Source organism: Eriocheir sinensis, chromosome 22 (genome assembly GCF_024679095.1).
Source record: "Eriocheir sinensis breed Jianghai 21 chromosome 22, ASM2467909v1, whole genome shotgun sequence".
NCBI classification, from domain to species: Eukaryota; Metazoa; Arthropoda; class Malacostraca; order Decapoda; family Varunidae; genus Eriocheir; species Eriocheir sinensis.
Window position 1 is genome coordinate 1473984 of NC_066530.1, and position 15429 is coordinate 1489412.

The window sequence follows — 15429 nt, forward strand, 5'->3', positions numbered from 1 at the left end:
CCTTCCCTTCCCTCTCCCCTTATTCTCATGACTTCCTTCCCCTCCTATCACCCACCCTTCCCTTCTTTCTTCCATTCATTAAAGGTCTTTCATATATATATACTGAAACCTATTATTGTTTTCTACCCGGTTCTCTTACTATAAAATCCCTATCAACATCACCTTCATTAAAGCTTTCATTTATACACTGAAACATGTTATTACGTTTCCTACCTGGCTCTTACTACCAGAACCTTATCCACATCATCCAAATTAACTCTTAAACTGTGGAGGACTAAATGCTGGATATTTTTCCTTCGCGAGTTAAGGACCTTCCCATCTATCCGCAAATAAGTGTCTCCGTTTTTTACCACGTTTTCTACCCGGCTCTCCTTACTACCAGAACCTTATCCACATCATCCATATCAAAGACTTTCATCCATCTATCCTCAAACAAGTCTCTCCGTTTCTTTATTATGTTTTCTACCCGGCTCTCCTTACTACCAGAACCTTATCCACATCATCCATATCAAAGACTTTCATCCATCTATCCTCAAACAAGTCTCTCCGTTTTTTACTATGTTTCCTACCCGGCTCTCCTTACTACCAGAACCTTATCCACATCATCCATATCAAAGACTTTCATCCATCTATCCTCAAACAAGTCTCTCCGTTTTTTACTGTTTCCTACCCAGCTCTCCTTACTACCAGAACCTTATCCACATCATCCATATCAAAGACTTTCATCCATCTATCCTCAAACAAGTCTCTCCGTTTCTTTATTATGTTTTCTACCCGGCTCTCCTTACTACCAGAACCTTATCCACATCATCCATATCAAAGACTTTCATCCATCTATCCTCAAACAAGTCTCTCCGTTTTTTACTATGTTTCCTACCTGGCTCTCCTTACTACCAGAACCTTATCCACATCATACATATTAAAGACCTTAATCCAATAATCCTCAGGTAAGTCTCTTTGTATCTTTCACCTTTTGTAGTGTTCTGACAGCCTAAAGCAGACGATGTGGTTTTGACTGCCTAAAGATGTCATTTATGTCCTAGCTGTCTACACTGTCCCTTGCATTGATATTCAAGTCCTACAACAGCCTAAAGTCTTCATATAAGGCCTCAAGTGATTCCTGACACGCCATTATTCAAGATAGTAAGACTGGTTGTTGTTTATGTGCTTCGCCATCCTGAACCCGCCAGAAAGCTTTAAGTAGTTCCTCTGGCTAGAACCATTAAATGTGTGCCATTGGCTATAGTGAAACAAAATTGGTGAGACGTTTTTGTGTTGACTCCCGTGGATGCTTATCTCCCCTCCACTTTGCCACAGTCCCAACATCTGTATCTCTTCCTTTAAAATGTTACCTTTAGCTGACATACGAGAGGAAAAGAAAGGTGTTGGGACCGTGTGGCAGAGCAGAGGGGAGGAAAGGACCCGCGGGAGCCAACGCCACAGAGATCTCGCCAATCTGATTTCACTATAGAAGAAGAGGTCGTCGTTACTGTCCCTTTTGAGCTTCCCTTTCCCCATCCGGTGGTGTGCTTCAGAGGAAACAAGAAATACGGTGTAAAATAATTATACAGCTTTATTATTCATCACTTTGACATCCCTATTTACAAATGTAAAAACACTTTACAAACTTGAACATGGTAATCACTGAATGAACTTTGTGCACAATTATTATAGGCTACGAGCGATGATGATGATGTCTTGTTGGCGGGGCTGGTGGCGGGGCGGGGCGGAACGGGCGGGGCAGAAGGGGCAAGACCGGGGGCATGACAACGCAGCGCCCCGCCCCGCGCCGCGCCGGGCCGGGCTGGAACATGGCGCTACGAATGGTCTCCAAAAAGGTCAGGGTTGGATTTGTGCCCCTTCAGACGTAAGCCTTCAAATTGGTTTTCTTGTCTTTGCTGGACAGTGCATATTGTATTCATACTTTCTCTCAGGCTGTGCAGCTTCTTGTCCTCTTTCTTAAACATAGTACGTATATAAATTTTCCCTGTGGATTGTGCAACTTTTCATTCTTATACTTCTTGTTTCTTTTATCTTCTCAAAAGATAGTACATATTATAACATCAATTTTATATCCATCAGGCTGTTCAACTTCTTATACAGCAAAGCACACCCCTCTCTCTCTCCCTCTTGTTGGGTTTTGCAGGAGACATTTTACCCTCACATCAGTAAGTAAGTAGCATACTGGACAGCAATTCCTAGTAGCACTCACACATTTAACTTCATTCCCTGCCAATGCCAATACAGTTGGTTAGCAAAGACAATGGTAAATGGATGGAACTTTCTGTACACTTAAATACTCTCATGAGGTGACACAACCCACAGGAGGCAGAGCGAATAAGAGGAACAGGGCTCAGTGCATTAGTGTGTGTGGCAAAAAAGGCTGGTGTGAAAGGAAGGAGGTGCAGATTGAAAAGAAGGGAGGTGATGAGTAAGGGCAAGAGAAGGTGAGGTGAGGAGTGACAGGAATGTAAAGAGAAGCAGCTAAGAGTAAAAAAGAAGTGGAGTGAGAAGTGGCGGTGAAGTGGGAGGTGAAACAGTAGCTTAAATGATATAGAATAGAGAAGAGGTCTGAGTGCAAGAAGAGGTTTTAAAGGTTAGAGCAGGTTCAAGGATCCCCACCTGAGCCACACAATATAAAAAGACCAGCACCAAAATAACCTGATGATCACCACCATCACCACCCTCACAAGCAGGAAAGAAAGGGGAAAGGAAGGAAGGTAAAAGCATTGAATTTAAGGAGTTATGGGAAGGGAAATGGGGAACAAATTTTGGCTTCCTGTTTTTCTTTTTGGCAAGACTGAACTGAGAATTAAATACTGAATGGATTATAAACTTTAGTCTTTCTTAAGGAACCATGGAAGAAGAAATTGTGGCAGTAGAAGTATGAATAGCAGTAGAAGTAGATACAAGAATGAGGAGAAAAATGAAAAAGATAATGTAGAGAAAAAGAAAAAGGTGTTTAGTATTTCTCTGCCTCCTGTTAAACTTTTTTCTAAAGACTGTACACATCAAAACATATATTAAAGGCCTGACACTCTTGCCTTTCCCAGCAAAACAGAGGTGAGATATGTGATAATTGTTAAGCTTTCCATCTAGGATCAAAGATGTGAGCATACTTCTCCCTCGTTGTCCAATAAAAGATGATATTCTGAAGCCATAACACTTAATCCTTAATTGCAGAAATATGGAAGATGTTTGACAATTCTCAGCCTTCCATTTCAGATCAAAGAGGTCAGCTTTTTTTTCTCAGCATGTACTGGTTTAAAGAGACATATTGAAGGCATAACACTAACCTTACTCAGGGGAGCAAGGATGGTGTTTGACAGTTCTTAGTTTTTCACTTCAGATCAAATAAGTATATACTTTGTTTTCAGCATGTACTGTCAAAAGACATGTTGAAGGCATTACATTTCATGTGTATTCACAGAAACATGGAAGAAGGAATTTCACAATTCTGGGCCATCTGTTTCTTTTCTGACCTGGTCAGTGTCAGCAGCTGAGGATCTTTTGTCTGCACTGCTGTTTGCTGCAGCTCACACCCTCTGCTTCCTGCAGCACAAATCACTCTGGCCCCAAAGCTATGGGGTCTCATGAACATAATGAAAAAGAAAACTTACACTTTACAGGTTGTAATACGACAGTGTCCAGTATCTATATGTGACAAATACCTTGACAAATGTTATACTTGTACATATACATACCAGCACACACACACCACGAGATGCACTCAAAAAATATTTTAATTTTATAGTAAAAGCGATTTATCTTTGACATTATCTTACGTGATCCAGCATGACCGCAGCGGCAGATATAAAACTTTATGTACAAGCGATATTTTATTTTTCACCATCAACACTTACTGTTAAGCAACTTAATAAAAAAACAACAACAATAGAACATGCAATGATTCTCTTTCATGAATAATAATAAACATTTCTTTTGGATGTAATGAAGAAGAGGCTCAAGAAGATATTGAAGTACTGACAGCAAATGTAGGGAATACCTGCCAGGTCATGCACACCACTCCATTTAGTGCTCACACGGCCCACTCACACACACACACACACACACACACACTCAGTTAATACTCACCACACACACACACACACACACACACACACACACACACACACACACACACTCACACACACACACACTCAGTTACTCCTCACCACACACACACACAAAAAAAAGTGGAATATTGAGTATATATATAAAACTGAAATGTTAAATCAATAAAAATAGAAAATCTACTGAACAAACCTATGCAAAAGTCTAATTTTATGACTTCTTTCAAACAAGTTTAGGGGGATGATTGGTTTTCAACACAAGATTTGAGTCAACTTTTTTTTAAGACAAGTTTAGGAGAGAACTTTTCTGTTGATACTATACTTCTTTGAGGGTTGCTTCTGGTGCTACCACAACTGATACTAATACTTCTCTAGAGGCCTAAACTTATTATTCAATCAGTCCTATCATAAAGGGGAACAGCTAATAACATGGGTAAGTTGAGTATTCCTCCTATATTCAATTTTGGCTCAATATTCAGAGGTCATTTTTTCCACACATACAAACACAAAACCACAAATACATTCATTTTCCTTAAAGCACAAACCACAACCACTACTCTCCATACTTTTACATCCTCACACACACACACACACACACACACACACACACACACACACACACACACACATTGATCCACTCCTCCACTTCTCAAACTGGAGTAGCGTGCACAAACTGACAAACAAACCCTGGCCGCTGCAGTGGGAATAATAATGAACGTTCGGTAGGATTGGAGCAGAAGAGCAATGTTATTACCAAAAATCTATCTGAGCACAAATGCTACGCTACATTGGCTTTCTTGGTAGTAATGATATCTTTTAATGAGTCATGGATTATATGGAAAAAATGTATCCTACTTATCCTTAACCCCAAAGGTGCCCGCCCCCCCTCGCACCACACCTCCCGGGGGCAGCACACCAAGCAATGCCTGGCCCCCTCAAATATCAGGCTTCAGAGGCGCAGCACAAGACACCGAAAATGAACATCTCAACAACGGCAATTTTTTTTCCCTCCTCCATTGGCATCTTCACTAGTTAATTGGAAGCGTTGATCTGGCTTCACTCCGACACATTACAAAAATCACAAGTTATTCCCTCTCTCTCTCTCTCTCTTAATCTATGTAGTCTCTCCCTATCTCTGTTTTTACACTCCCTGGGCATCTTCACTAACTAATTGGAAGAGTTGTTTCAGCTTCTTCAACACATCACAAAGCTTGCAATTTATCTTCTCTCTTCTAATATATCTCATTCTCTCTCTCTCCTGATATCCGATAATGTTACAGGAGCACTCTTCTAATATATCTCATTCTCTCTCTCCTGATGTCCGATGTTACAGGAGCCGTCTCAAAAACGTCATGTGCCAACAGAGCCAAACAAGTGATTTAGCCAGCATCAGATTCACCCAAGAGCCCTTTGTTTTGTAAAGGTGTGATTTGAAGTGCTATGATTATCCAACAGGGTTCAAAACTGCAGTATATGACAACTCAAAGGACCAAAAGATCAGTCGACATTAGTGATCGCAGCTTTGCAATTCTCAAGGGCTCAAATATATGACCACGAAATGTTTCTCAGTTTTCTTGGTTTCTGAATCCTAGACCTGTTTGCTGTCTGGCTGTCTCCACCGAAACACTAGGAAAAACAGGGTTCTCAAATGAGTGGATTATGTTAGCAGCAGCAGCAGCAGACCAACTGGCTGTGAGGAGTCTGGAATACCTGAATACAGCTACAAACAACACTACTACCCAATCACTTGTCATTAGTACATACGTAGAAGTTTTGTGCATAAGCTACTGTGACATGTCTGAAAGGATTGGGGGGATGATTAGGGATTAGAGTTAAAGACATTTACCATACTGATCATAATCACAGACATTAGCAGCAATCGCCCTTTTCCACATATTTTTTTATCGTTTTTACATCATTTTTCAAGCACTTGTATTTTTCCGTGTTAGTGCACAACAGTCAACATACACTGTACATGCTCCTCCTTAGGTTACTCCCCCTCACACAGGAAAATGTCGCTATCTGTTACCTGACACACCTAAGAAAATAAATTTGTCCATCCCCTGCCTTGTTAGGAGAGGGATAAAAGCTTAAACTTGCACTAATTCTCTAGCGCCTCTTTCCCTTTCCTCAAATGCACACCGACATTGCTCTCCAAATTCTTCTTCCTCATGCAACATCCACCCACACACACACACACACACACACACACATACACAAAACCACTACCTTAAACCTTAACTCCTTCTCTAGCTCCTCTTTTATTTCTCCTTGGATGACTCACACCACCACAGTTCTCCAAATTCCTGCTGTACACACATATCCATCCACTTACACATACACACATACACACACACAAAACCACTATTCCATTCCTTTTCTTTTAGCGCAAACCATTAACACTCCTCTCTGTATTTCTCCGGCATCCACAGACACACGCACACAGACACACAAATATCCATTACCCACTTCTCGCTTGCAGGCTCGAACCACCACCATCCCATTTTCTTACACACACTCACTTCCACACAAATTAAACCACTACTCCACCACCATGTTAATTCCATAGATATGTTGGCTTCACCGTTTTTTTTTTCCTCCACCACCACCAGCAGCCTTTTAAGATGTTCTCTGGCTACTCAAAAAGCACACACACACACACACACACACATACACACATCCACACACACAAGGACAAATATTTTCTGGTTTCATGTTGCACTCACCCCAAAATGTTATCAGTTCATCCTGCATTTACAAGATGTTCTCTGTTCATGGTTCGCTCACCAATTATGTTCTCTATTCATCCCTATCTTGCAAAAAATGTTCTCATTCATCCCCCATTCACCTAAGACGTTCTCGAATCAAAGTCTTCGACCTAAATGTTGCCAGTTCATCATTCTCACCACAAAATGTTCTCGAATCACCCTTCGATCACCAAAAATGTTCTCTCCCACACACTGTACAAAAAAGGAAAAACTGGCTATGCTCCTTTAGAAAGCAACTCACCAAGGCACAAATTCTCTCTCTCTCTCTTACTCACTCTCTGGGATGAAGAGGAACACACAGTATACATTTTTCATCACTACGGAAATTTTGCAATATACCTCACCCGTGCTAAGACTTGGAGTAAACTACTTGGCTGTACTAAGAACCTAAATGCTGGTACATATGTGGGTGTGAATAGATATGCGCTAAATGCCATGAATGCGAATAATACGTGATTCTGTGTGGCAGTCACAACACAGAGCAAAGTAGTGGTTGCATATGCTTCTGCACTCCCTCTCGCTCTTGTTCATTCTTACACACACACACACACACACACACACACACGATGAATACACTACCAACACGCATACATCTTCAACCATTCAGCCTGCCAGTCAGTCATCCAGCCTTCCTGTGCTTGTGCAACTAAAGCAGGTATGTACAAAAAACCTTCTTGACCCAAGCTTGACAAAAAATCTATCTAAATATCTAAAGAAGAGGAAATCTCCCTTGATGATGTGCAGGGAAAGTAGAACAAAACTATCCTGAGTTCTATTTAAATTTTTCATGGATATGTGCAATGTTTTAGAAGTTTGTCCCTGTTGGAAGATATACTGTTAATGTTGTTGATGTTACTTCTGTTCTTATAGGGGCACTGAATTTCCTTGTATGCACTTAAACAAATGCAGAGTACAGTACTTTTTCTCTCTCTCACACACACACTCACACACAGACACACACAGAAAACACCATCAGTCTCCCTTTGATTCTGAGGAATTGCAAAAAATTTATGGTCAACGTAAAAAAACTAAAAAAATCTTAAAGCCACAACATAAGTTACATCAGAATGGAACAGACATAAGAAAAACAAAAGAAAAAAAATATGGATAAAGGACTTTCTTCTGGCACTCCAAGAGCAAAACACGCCAGACAGACACAGAGGCCGAGAGCAGGACTGTTTACTGGAGGCCTCAGGGAGATTGTGTAGATAGATCAGAGGCAACTCAGGCCTTGGAAATTTGACCAATAGTAACTTCTCGGTCTTGGGAGCTTAATGAAGACCTCTTGCGGGTAGTGGCTGATGCCCTTACAAGATTCTACACCTGCGCTTCCCCCTGCCGGGCGGCTTGATGGGGCAGAGCACGGCGCGGATGGCCTCGTCGAAGACAGTCTTGAGGCCCTTCTGGGTGAGGGCCGAGCACTCGAGGTATTTGGTGGCACCAACCTCCTTAGCCATGGACAGACCCTGGGGTGCAGAGACTTGATTAAAATGGGAATATGAGATAGTTGGACAAATTTGTACTTGGAGAGGAGACAGGGCTGTAAAAGGATCCTGTAGTGAGATGGGTTGCTGAGAATCAGAATAATAAGAGTACTAATAGTATCTACAATCATAGGCCACAATATTTGCTGTGGGGGATGAAAAAACATAAAAATATCATGTTGTGAAATGGCTTACATGAAGTTAATATTTGAGTGGACTGTTAGGAAGAAGTGGCAGTAATATTACTAGTAAACACCATCTGTAGAGGGAGGAAAGTATGTTACATTAAGGGTTAAAAGGCTAAAGGCTACAGCCTCCACACAGGAAGAGGTATATGATAAGCTTACTGACACCAACACCACACACAAGTGACATCCATCCTCTTAGCGTCGAGGCAGGCTGACCCATAGCCTACATGGATACACTCCCCCTACAAACTATTACCTATCTACCCCTTAGAACCAACTCTAAGGCTGTGTGGAAGTAAAGACATGTATGATACAGGCCACAACACCCAACTTACACCTAGAACCAAACTGCGAAGTAACATAGGCAAGGGAAGACATAGAGGAGAGTGTTACCTCCTCATGAAGCATGCCCGAACACCTAACTCATATCTGGTACCTAAGAATTGCTAGGTAACAAAAGGCAAAGAAGACTGCCGAGTAACAGAGGCAAGGGTGTAAAGGAGACAACCCATCCACCACCACTCTGTCTGGGGACCTCTCAGTTTTGAACCATGTATGCTGGATGCTGGACACTACTATGAAGCACCAATAGGAGTTAAGTTAGTCTGGAGCTAGTGATTCAGCTCTAGAAATGGGAACAAAAATCACAATGCTGTCCTCTACATAGGTTTTAAAAGTCATTCATTGCCTCACACTAACTACCACCCTTCCAGCTACTCCTCCCACTACTATCAGGCAAACTAAAAAAGAACCTGGAGAAAATGTATAGTGGAGTGATCTTAATGAATGATGATTACTTTAGAGACTGAAATTAAGGTCCATATCTTCAGTTAGAGGACCTAGCTGCTCTTGATACACTTAAAGGACGGTCATCATACATACCTCATAAAAGAGATAAGATAACGAACAAAAAAACTGATGATGATACCAACCTGAGGGTACGAAATGGGCGAGAGCTTTTTGTCCTTGAGTTTGTCTATAGTCTCGCGGTCTTCCCTCAGATCAAGCTTGGTGCCCACGAGGATGATGGGCGTGTTGGGGCAGTGGTGCCGTACCTCAGGATACCACTGTGGGAGGGGCAGAAAGGTTAAGTGTGTCACTGGAGGATGGGGCAAGGGAGGTGGGTAAAGGTTAGACTTCGGTTGGTATGTACGTGAGTTGTGGTTGGTACCCCTGACTCACTGTTCGGTTTAGTTAAGTTAGTCATTAAAGAGGATGAGTTTAGGATAAATTAAGCATTCATACACATTAAAATATATCTCCTCATGTAGTGGACATTTATTTATCTATTTTTGCTGTAGTTGCTATAAATGCTGTTTTTTCCCTTGGGATGTCTCCTTTTCCCACTAAAAATACACACACACACACACACACACACACACACACACACACACACACACACACACACACACACACAGGTATCATCTCTTACAAACCTACACAACCTAACAACCACTAATAAGAATGTGGCGCAGAGGTGTAAGGACATAATCTCTGCCTACCTATCTTGCCAAGGCTTATCTACACACTTCCTGTAACACACTCTTGGGGAGATCCAGACCTTGCCGAGAGAGAAAAATCAAGCCTCCTGCTGCTCCCTCAGACATGTACTGAGGCGAGAGAGAAGCATAACATAAGAGGGAGTCGGTGGGCAAAGGATATGTGGAGAGAGAAAGTGAATGAACATGGAAAATTCGGGTCATATTCTTAAACATCTCAGCACTCATGAACAAACAAACAGACAAGGCTTTCATAAGAGCTGTGGGCCTTTCCAGGAGTAGTTTCATGACCTTGGTGGTAATATGACAAGGCTCCTGTACCATGAGTGTGAAAAAACACTCATGAGAACACAATTGCGTCTTCTCTTCTGCCTTTGGAAATAGTTGAGAGCAATAGTTTAGGTTAGTAGTGGTAGATGAGAGAGGAGGGAGCTGAGGGGGAGAGCGAGAAGAAGAGAAGGTGGATGAGGTAGATAAGAATGATAGTTGAAGAGGAATGTGTGTATATATAAACTATAGAGAAGCATAACATGAGAGAAACAGCTGGCAGGCAAAAGGGATTGAATGTGCAGAGAGGGAATGACATAACGAGGATAACTAGACCTCTGATATTATTATCTGCTATTTTCACTTTCCCTCCTCTCCCTTTCTGCTGATCAATCCCGTTCTAATTTCCCTTTCTACTTTGACTCCTCTTTCTCTATTTTCTTTTCTCTAATTTGTTTTGCCCTTACCCTCTCCTCTCACTTTTTGTCCCTTACTCCCCTTATCCTAACCAAGGTGTTCTTAATAGTAGGACCTCAATACCACAATGGGGTGCTGATAAGTGCTGACAAAGGTAAATAAAAAGGTATCTAAAAAAATATTGGACAGTGCTGATTGAGGTTTGGCAACTGACTTGATTGCAATTACAAAACCTATCATAAAATTCAGCTGAATTCTATTTTTTAGAGTAAAGGAAACACCTCAAGAGCAAAAATTAATAAAAATAAAATAGCCTGCTATGCGGTGCTCCTCTCTGTCCAAAATCATACTCCTTTTTTTCTTTTACTTTCTTTACATGATATCTAAGTTAGTAGGTTATGGTAGTCGCCTAAAATGTATTGAGGAGGAGATACGAGGCTGACTTGAACTTGTGGCTATCATGGCTTAAAAAAAACCATAAAAAATCCATGCCCAAACCCCTCTCTCCTTCCTTCCCTCTCCCTCCCCTACACACCTTTGCCCTGACGTTCTCAAAGCTGGCCGGGTTGACGAGGGAGAAGCAGATGAGGAACACGTCAGTCTGTGGGTAGGAGAGTGGACGCAGGCGGTCGTAATCCTCCTGTCCCGCTGTATCCCAGAGCCCCAGGTTGATCGGCTTCCCATCCACCATCACATTGGCGGAGTAGTTGTCGAATCTGTGGGTGTAAAGGGATGGTTAATGAGGAAGTTAGTTAGCTAATTAGTTGATTGATTAGTTGGTTAAGTTACCCTGGTGCTGGATGGATATGTTTGTTTTGTGTGTGTGAGTTTGTGTTGGAAGAGTCTGTGTCAAATCTGAGTGTTTAAAATGGGTAATTGGATGGTTAAATTATGGAGGTGTGGGTTGAATGTTTGATTGTTTTGTGTATATATGTGTTTTTGTGAAGGGGGGGCAGTGTCCTTGTCAAATTTATAGGTATTAGAAAACAGTTTAGGTAGCTGGCTGGGTACGAGTCAGCTGTTGGGTTTGTTGGGTGGTATGTAGTAGTGTTTTAAAAGTAAAGCTACACCCAGAATATTTACCAAAGAATGTACTACTATAGTCTGTTCACTTAAGTCTGACCCAAGCTGACAACATAAACCTAAGCGTGTTTGTAAGCACAGTGCAGATTAGCAGAAAGTGCTGTGTGAGATAAACACAAACAGAGGTTAAAGAAAACTTGGAAGCCATAGCAGTAGCCAATCAGCACTCAGCTTGAAAACACGCTTAGGTTTATGTTGCCAGCTTGGGTCGGACTTAAGTGAACAGACTATACAATCCATACAGAGGCCACTACCATTACCCTTCACAGTATAACAAGCTAAGGATACTTGAGGATATTTGCACTTCATATCAAGGCCACATCACATCACCACTACATCAGACAGTAATACAAGCCAAGGTCATACTTCAGGATACACTTACAGTACTTTCACTTCTCTCCATACCAAGGCCACTAACATCACCACTGCCCTAGACAGTATCACAAGCTAAGGTCACACTTCAAGACACTTACTCAGACTTCACAGCATTCCAAGGCAACTACCATCACCCTAGACAATATTTTAAGTGAAGGTCATATTCCTGGACACATACACTTCACTGCATACTAAGGCCACTCACATCACCACTACCCTAGACAATAATACAAGCCAAGGTCACACTTCACAGACTACCAAGGCCAATAACATTACCATCACCCTAGTCAGTACAACTTCATCAGTCACACTTCATACAAAGCCACTAACCACTACCATTGCACTACTCCAGACAGTACTACAAGCCAAGGCCACACTTCATACTTACAAAGCCACTAACCACTAACATTGCACTACTCCAGACAGTACTACAAGCCAAGGTCACACTCGAGAATACTCACTCACACTTGCCTCCCTACCACAGACACCACTTACAAGCCAAGGTCACACTCCAGGCTACTTACACTGTGGGGATGTACTCTCCGGGGAAGGCATTTGTCGTGTAGCTGATGAGGAGACATGTTTTACCCACGGCTCTGAGGAGGAGAAAAAAAGGAAACATGAGTCCGTTTATTTTTACAGCAAGGGCGGCGGTTCATGGACAAAAAAGGGCAAAGACAAAAACAGCAACAAAAATGCCCGATAGATGCTGCTGGATATAAGAAACCAGAACGAGAGGCCAGAAGAGAGGTCAATTGGTGGTTAGAGGGAATAGGGGGAAAGGGACTGAATAAGGAGGAAGAAATTGAAAGGGTGTGAGTATGAGGGAATGAATGAAGGCAGGAGGGGAAAGCTAAAGAGAGAGTGAGGAGAGGGAGAATAAGGGAGTAAGAGAGGAGGGGAGACAGGAAGAAGGGACAGACATTTCACATGCAAAACAGATAAAGGCTAGATAAGGAGGAAGAACAGGAGAATAAGGAAGAGGAAGAGGAAGAGAAAGAAGGAGGAGGAGGAGGATTGGTAATAAGATGCAGAATGAGGTGAGAAAAGGATAATCCCATAAACCTGAGAGAGAGAGAGAGAGAGTCAGTGGGCCTTAACTAATTAAAACACGGCTAAATGGTCAATTAACCCACAGTCTCTCTCTCTCTCTCTCTCTCTCTCTCACACCCACACACACTGACACATTCCCACCCTCAGAACGTTTCCTGCTGCCTTCATGTGACCAAAACGTTTTCACAAGCCAGGACTGTAAAAATAGCTTCTTTATGATCATTCCTCCCCTCTTTCTCTCTCTTTGTTGCTGAAGTTGACTAACGCTTACTAGGGTGATCGTGAGAGCTGTGACAATATAAGTAACCCAACAATTGTTAAACTGAAGAAACTCATCCTTGTGTTGCGCCATTGTTCGCTGTTGTGGTTTATGTATACTTCCTAACAAGTTTTCCTGGAGTTGGTTAATGTTTACAAGGCTGATAAATTAAGCTGTGACAGTGTAAAGAGCCTAAACCTTGTAAACTAATAGACTCATCCTTCCTTCCTTCTGTGTGCTTTCAATACGTATCCAAGAAGAAGAAGAAGAAGAAGAAGAAGAAGAAGAAGAAGAAGAAGAAGAAGAAGAAGAAGAAGAAGAAGAAGAAAAATGAACATGACGAAGACGAGAAGGAAGAAGTAGAAAAAGAAAAAGGAGAAGGAGAAGGATAAGAAGAAGAAGAAGAAGAAGAAGCAGGGAAGGAGTGACAATGTACAGTAACCAAATATTGTACAACTACGACTCTCTTTCCTTCAAGCCTTTCCTAACTCTTTCCTTCCTCCTTTCTGGGTAATCTAAACGTCCTTGCAAAGTTTCCTGAAGTAGCCACAGCTTAAAAGGGTAACCAAGGATGAGAAAGTGTGACAAGAGCTAACCCTTGGAAAACTATAAATAAGTAACCCCTTCCTATTCAGTCCCCCACCAACACTCGTTCCTTCCTTCCTTCCTCCTTAGGGATTTCAATGTCTCTTTCAATATCCTTCCAACGTTTCCTGGTGTGGCAAACGTTTGGAACGACGCAGGAAGTTGTAAAAATGTGATGAAACGAAAGGGTCCACTAAAGATAGATATGTGATGTGTGTGTGTGTGTGTGTGTGTGTGTGTGTGTGTGTGTGAGAGAGAGAGAGAGAGAGAATATAGTCATGTGTTTGGACATATAATCATGCATACATCACTGAAAATCATCTCTCTCTCTCTCTCTCTCTCTCTCTCTCTCTCTCTCTCGTGACGTAATTGTGGTGACACATGGCAACGTGGGGTGCCTACTGTGTTTATTTTTGTTCCTCTCTCTCTCTCTCTCTCTCTCTCTCTCTCTCTCTCTCTCTCTCTCTCAACTTTACTATTCACGAAAGGAGGAAAGTGATATTAAAAGTAGTAGCAGTAGTAGTATTAGTTAGCAGTATTAGTATTAGTTAGCAGTAGTAGTAGTCGTAATAGAAAGTTCTGCTTGCCAAAAGTAGCCACACACACACACACACACACACACACACACACACCTGAATGCCCTGACCTAATTGTGCATACATGACACCTGCTTCCTGTGTGTGTGTGTGTGTGTGTGTGTGTGTGTGTGTGTGTGTGTGTGTGTGTGTGTGTGTGTGTGTGTGTGTGTGTTTACTTCTCAATTAACACGGCAACAAGAACAACTTTTAACAACCATTACTTCCTTATTTTTATTTTCGTAGTAGTAGTGGTAGTAGTAGTAGTAGTAGTAGTAGTAGTAGTAGTAGTGGTAGTAGTAGTAGGAGGAGGAGGAAAAATAAAGGCATTCTTACTAACCCTACAAATATCACCGCCGCTACCACCACCACTACTACTACTACTACTACTACTACTACTACTACTACTATCCAGATGTGTTAGTGCCCTGCCCGACTCCCCTTATATGGTTCACTGTATACCTCACTTTCCTCATTCACCCTCCTCACAGCTGTCACCTTCACCACACCTTTCACTTCCTTTCTCCTTCACTTTCCTTTCCTTTTCTTTTTTACATTTCCTTTCTCCTTAATCACTATTCACTTTCTTCTCCTTTTCTTTCTTTCTCCTCTAACTTATTTTCCCCTTAATCACTATCATGTTTTGCTAGTTCCTCTATTTTTTTTCTTTCTCCTTCACTTTCCTTTTCTTCACTTTTTTTTCTTTGTTTTCTCTTCTCTTTCCTCTTCCTTTCCCTCCTTATTCACTATCACCTTTTGTATCTTTCTCCTTCACTTTCTCCTCCTCCTTATCTTTCTCTTCA

At 41.7% G+C, this 15429-nt stretch overlaps 1 protein-coding gene across 1 annotated transcript in view; it reads right to left on the reverse strand.

Moving 5' to 3' along the window:
- Positions 1–1555: 1555 nt before the first annotated feature.
- LOC127001907 (ras-related protein Rac1) overlaps positions 1556–15429 on the reverse strand; it is a 37572-nt gene continuing 23698 nt past the window's right edge. The window contains exons 2-5 of the mRNA XM_050867141.1: positions 12679–12750; positions 11232–11412; positions 9446–9580; positions 1556–8307 (exon numbers count right to left, since the gene is read on the reverse strand). Coding sequence (XP_050723098.1) covers positions 8149–8307; positions 9446–9580; positions 11232–11412; positions 12679–12750 — 547 coding nt within the window. The 3' untranslated portion in view covers positions 1556–8148. The remainder of the gene's footprint in view (positions 8308–9445; positions 9581–11231; positions 11413–12678; positions 12751–15429) is intronic.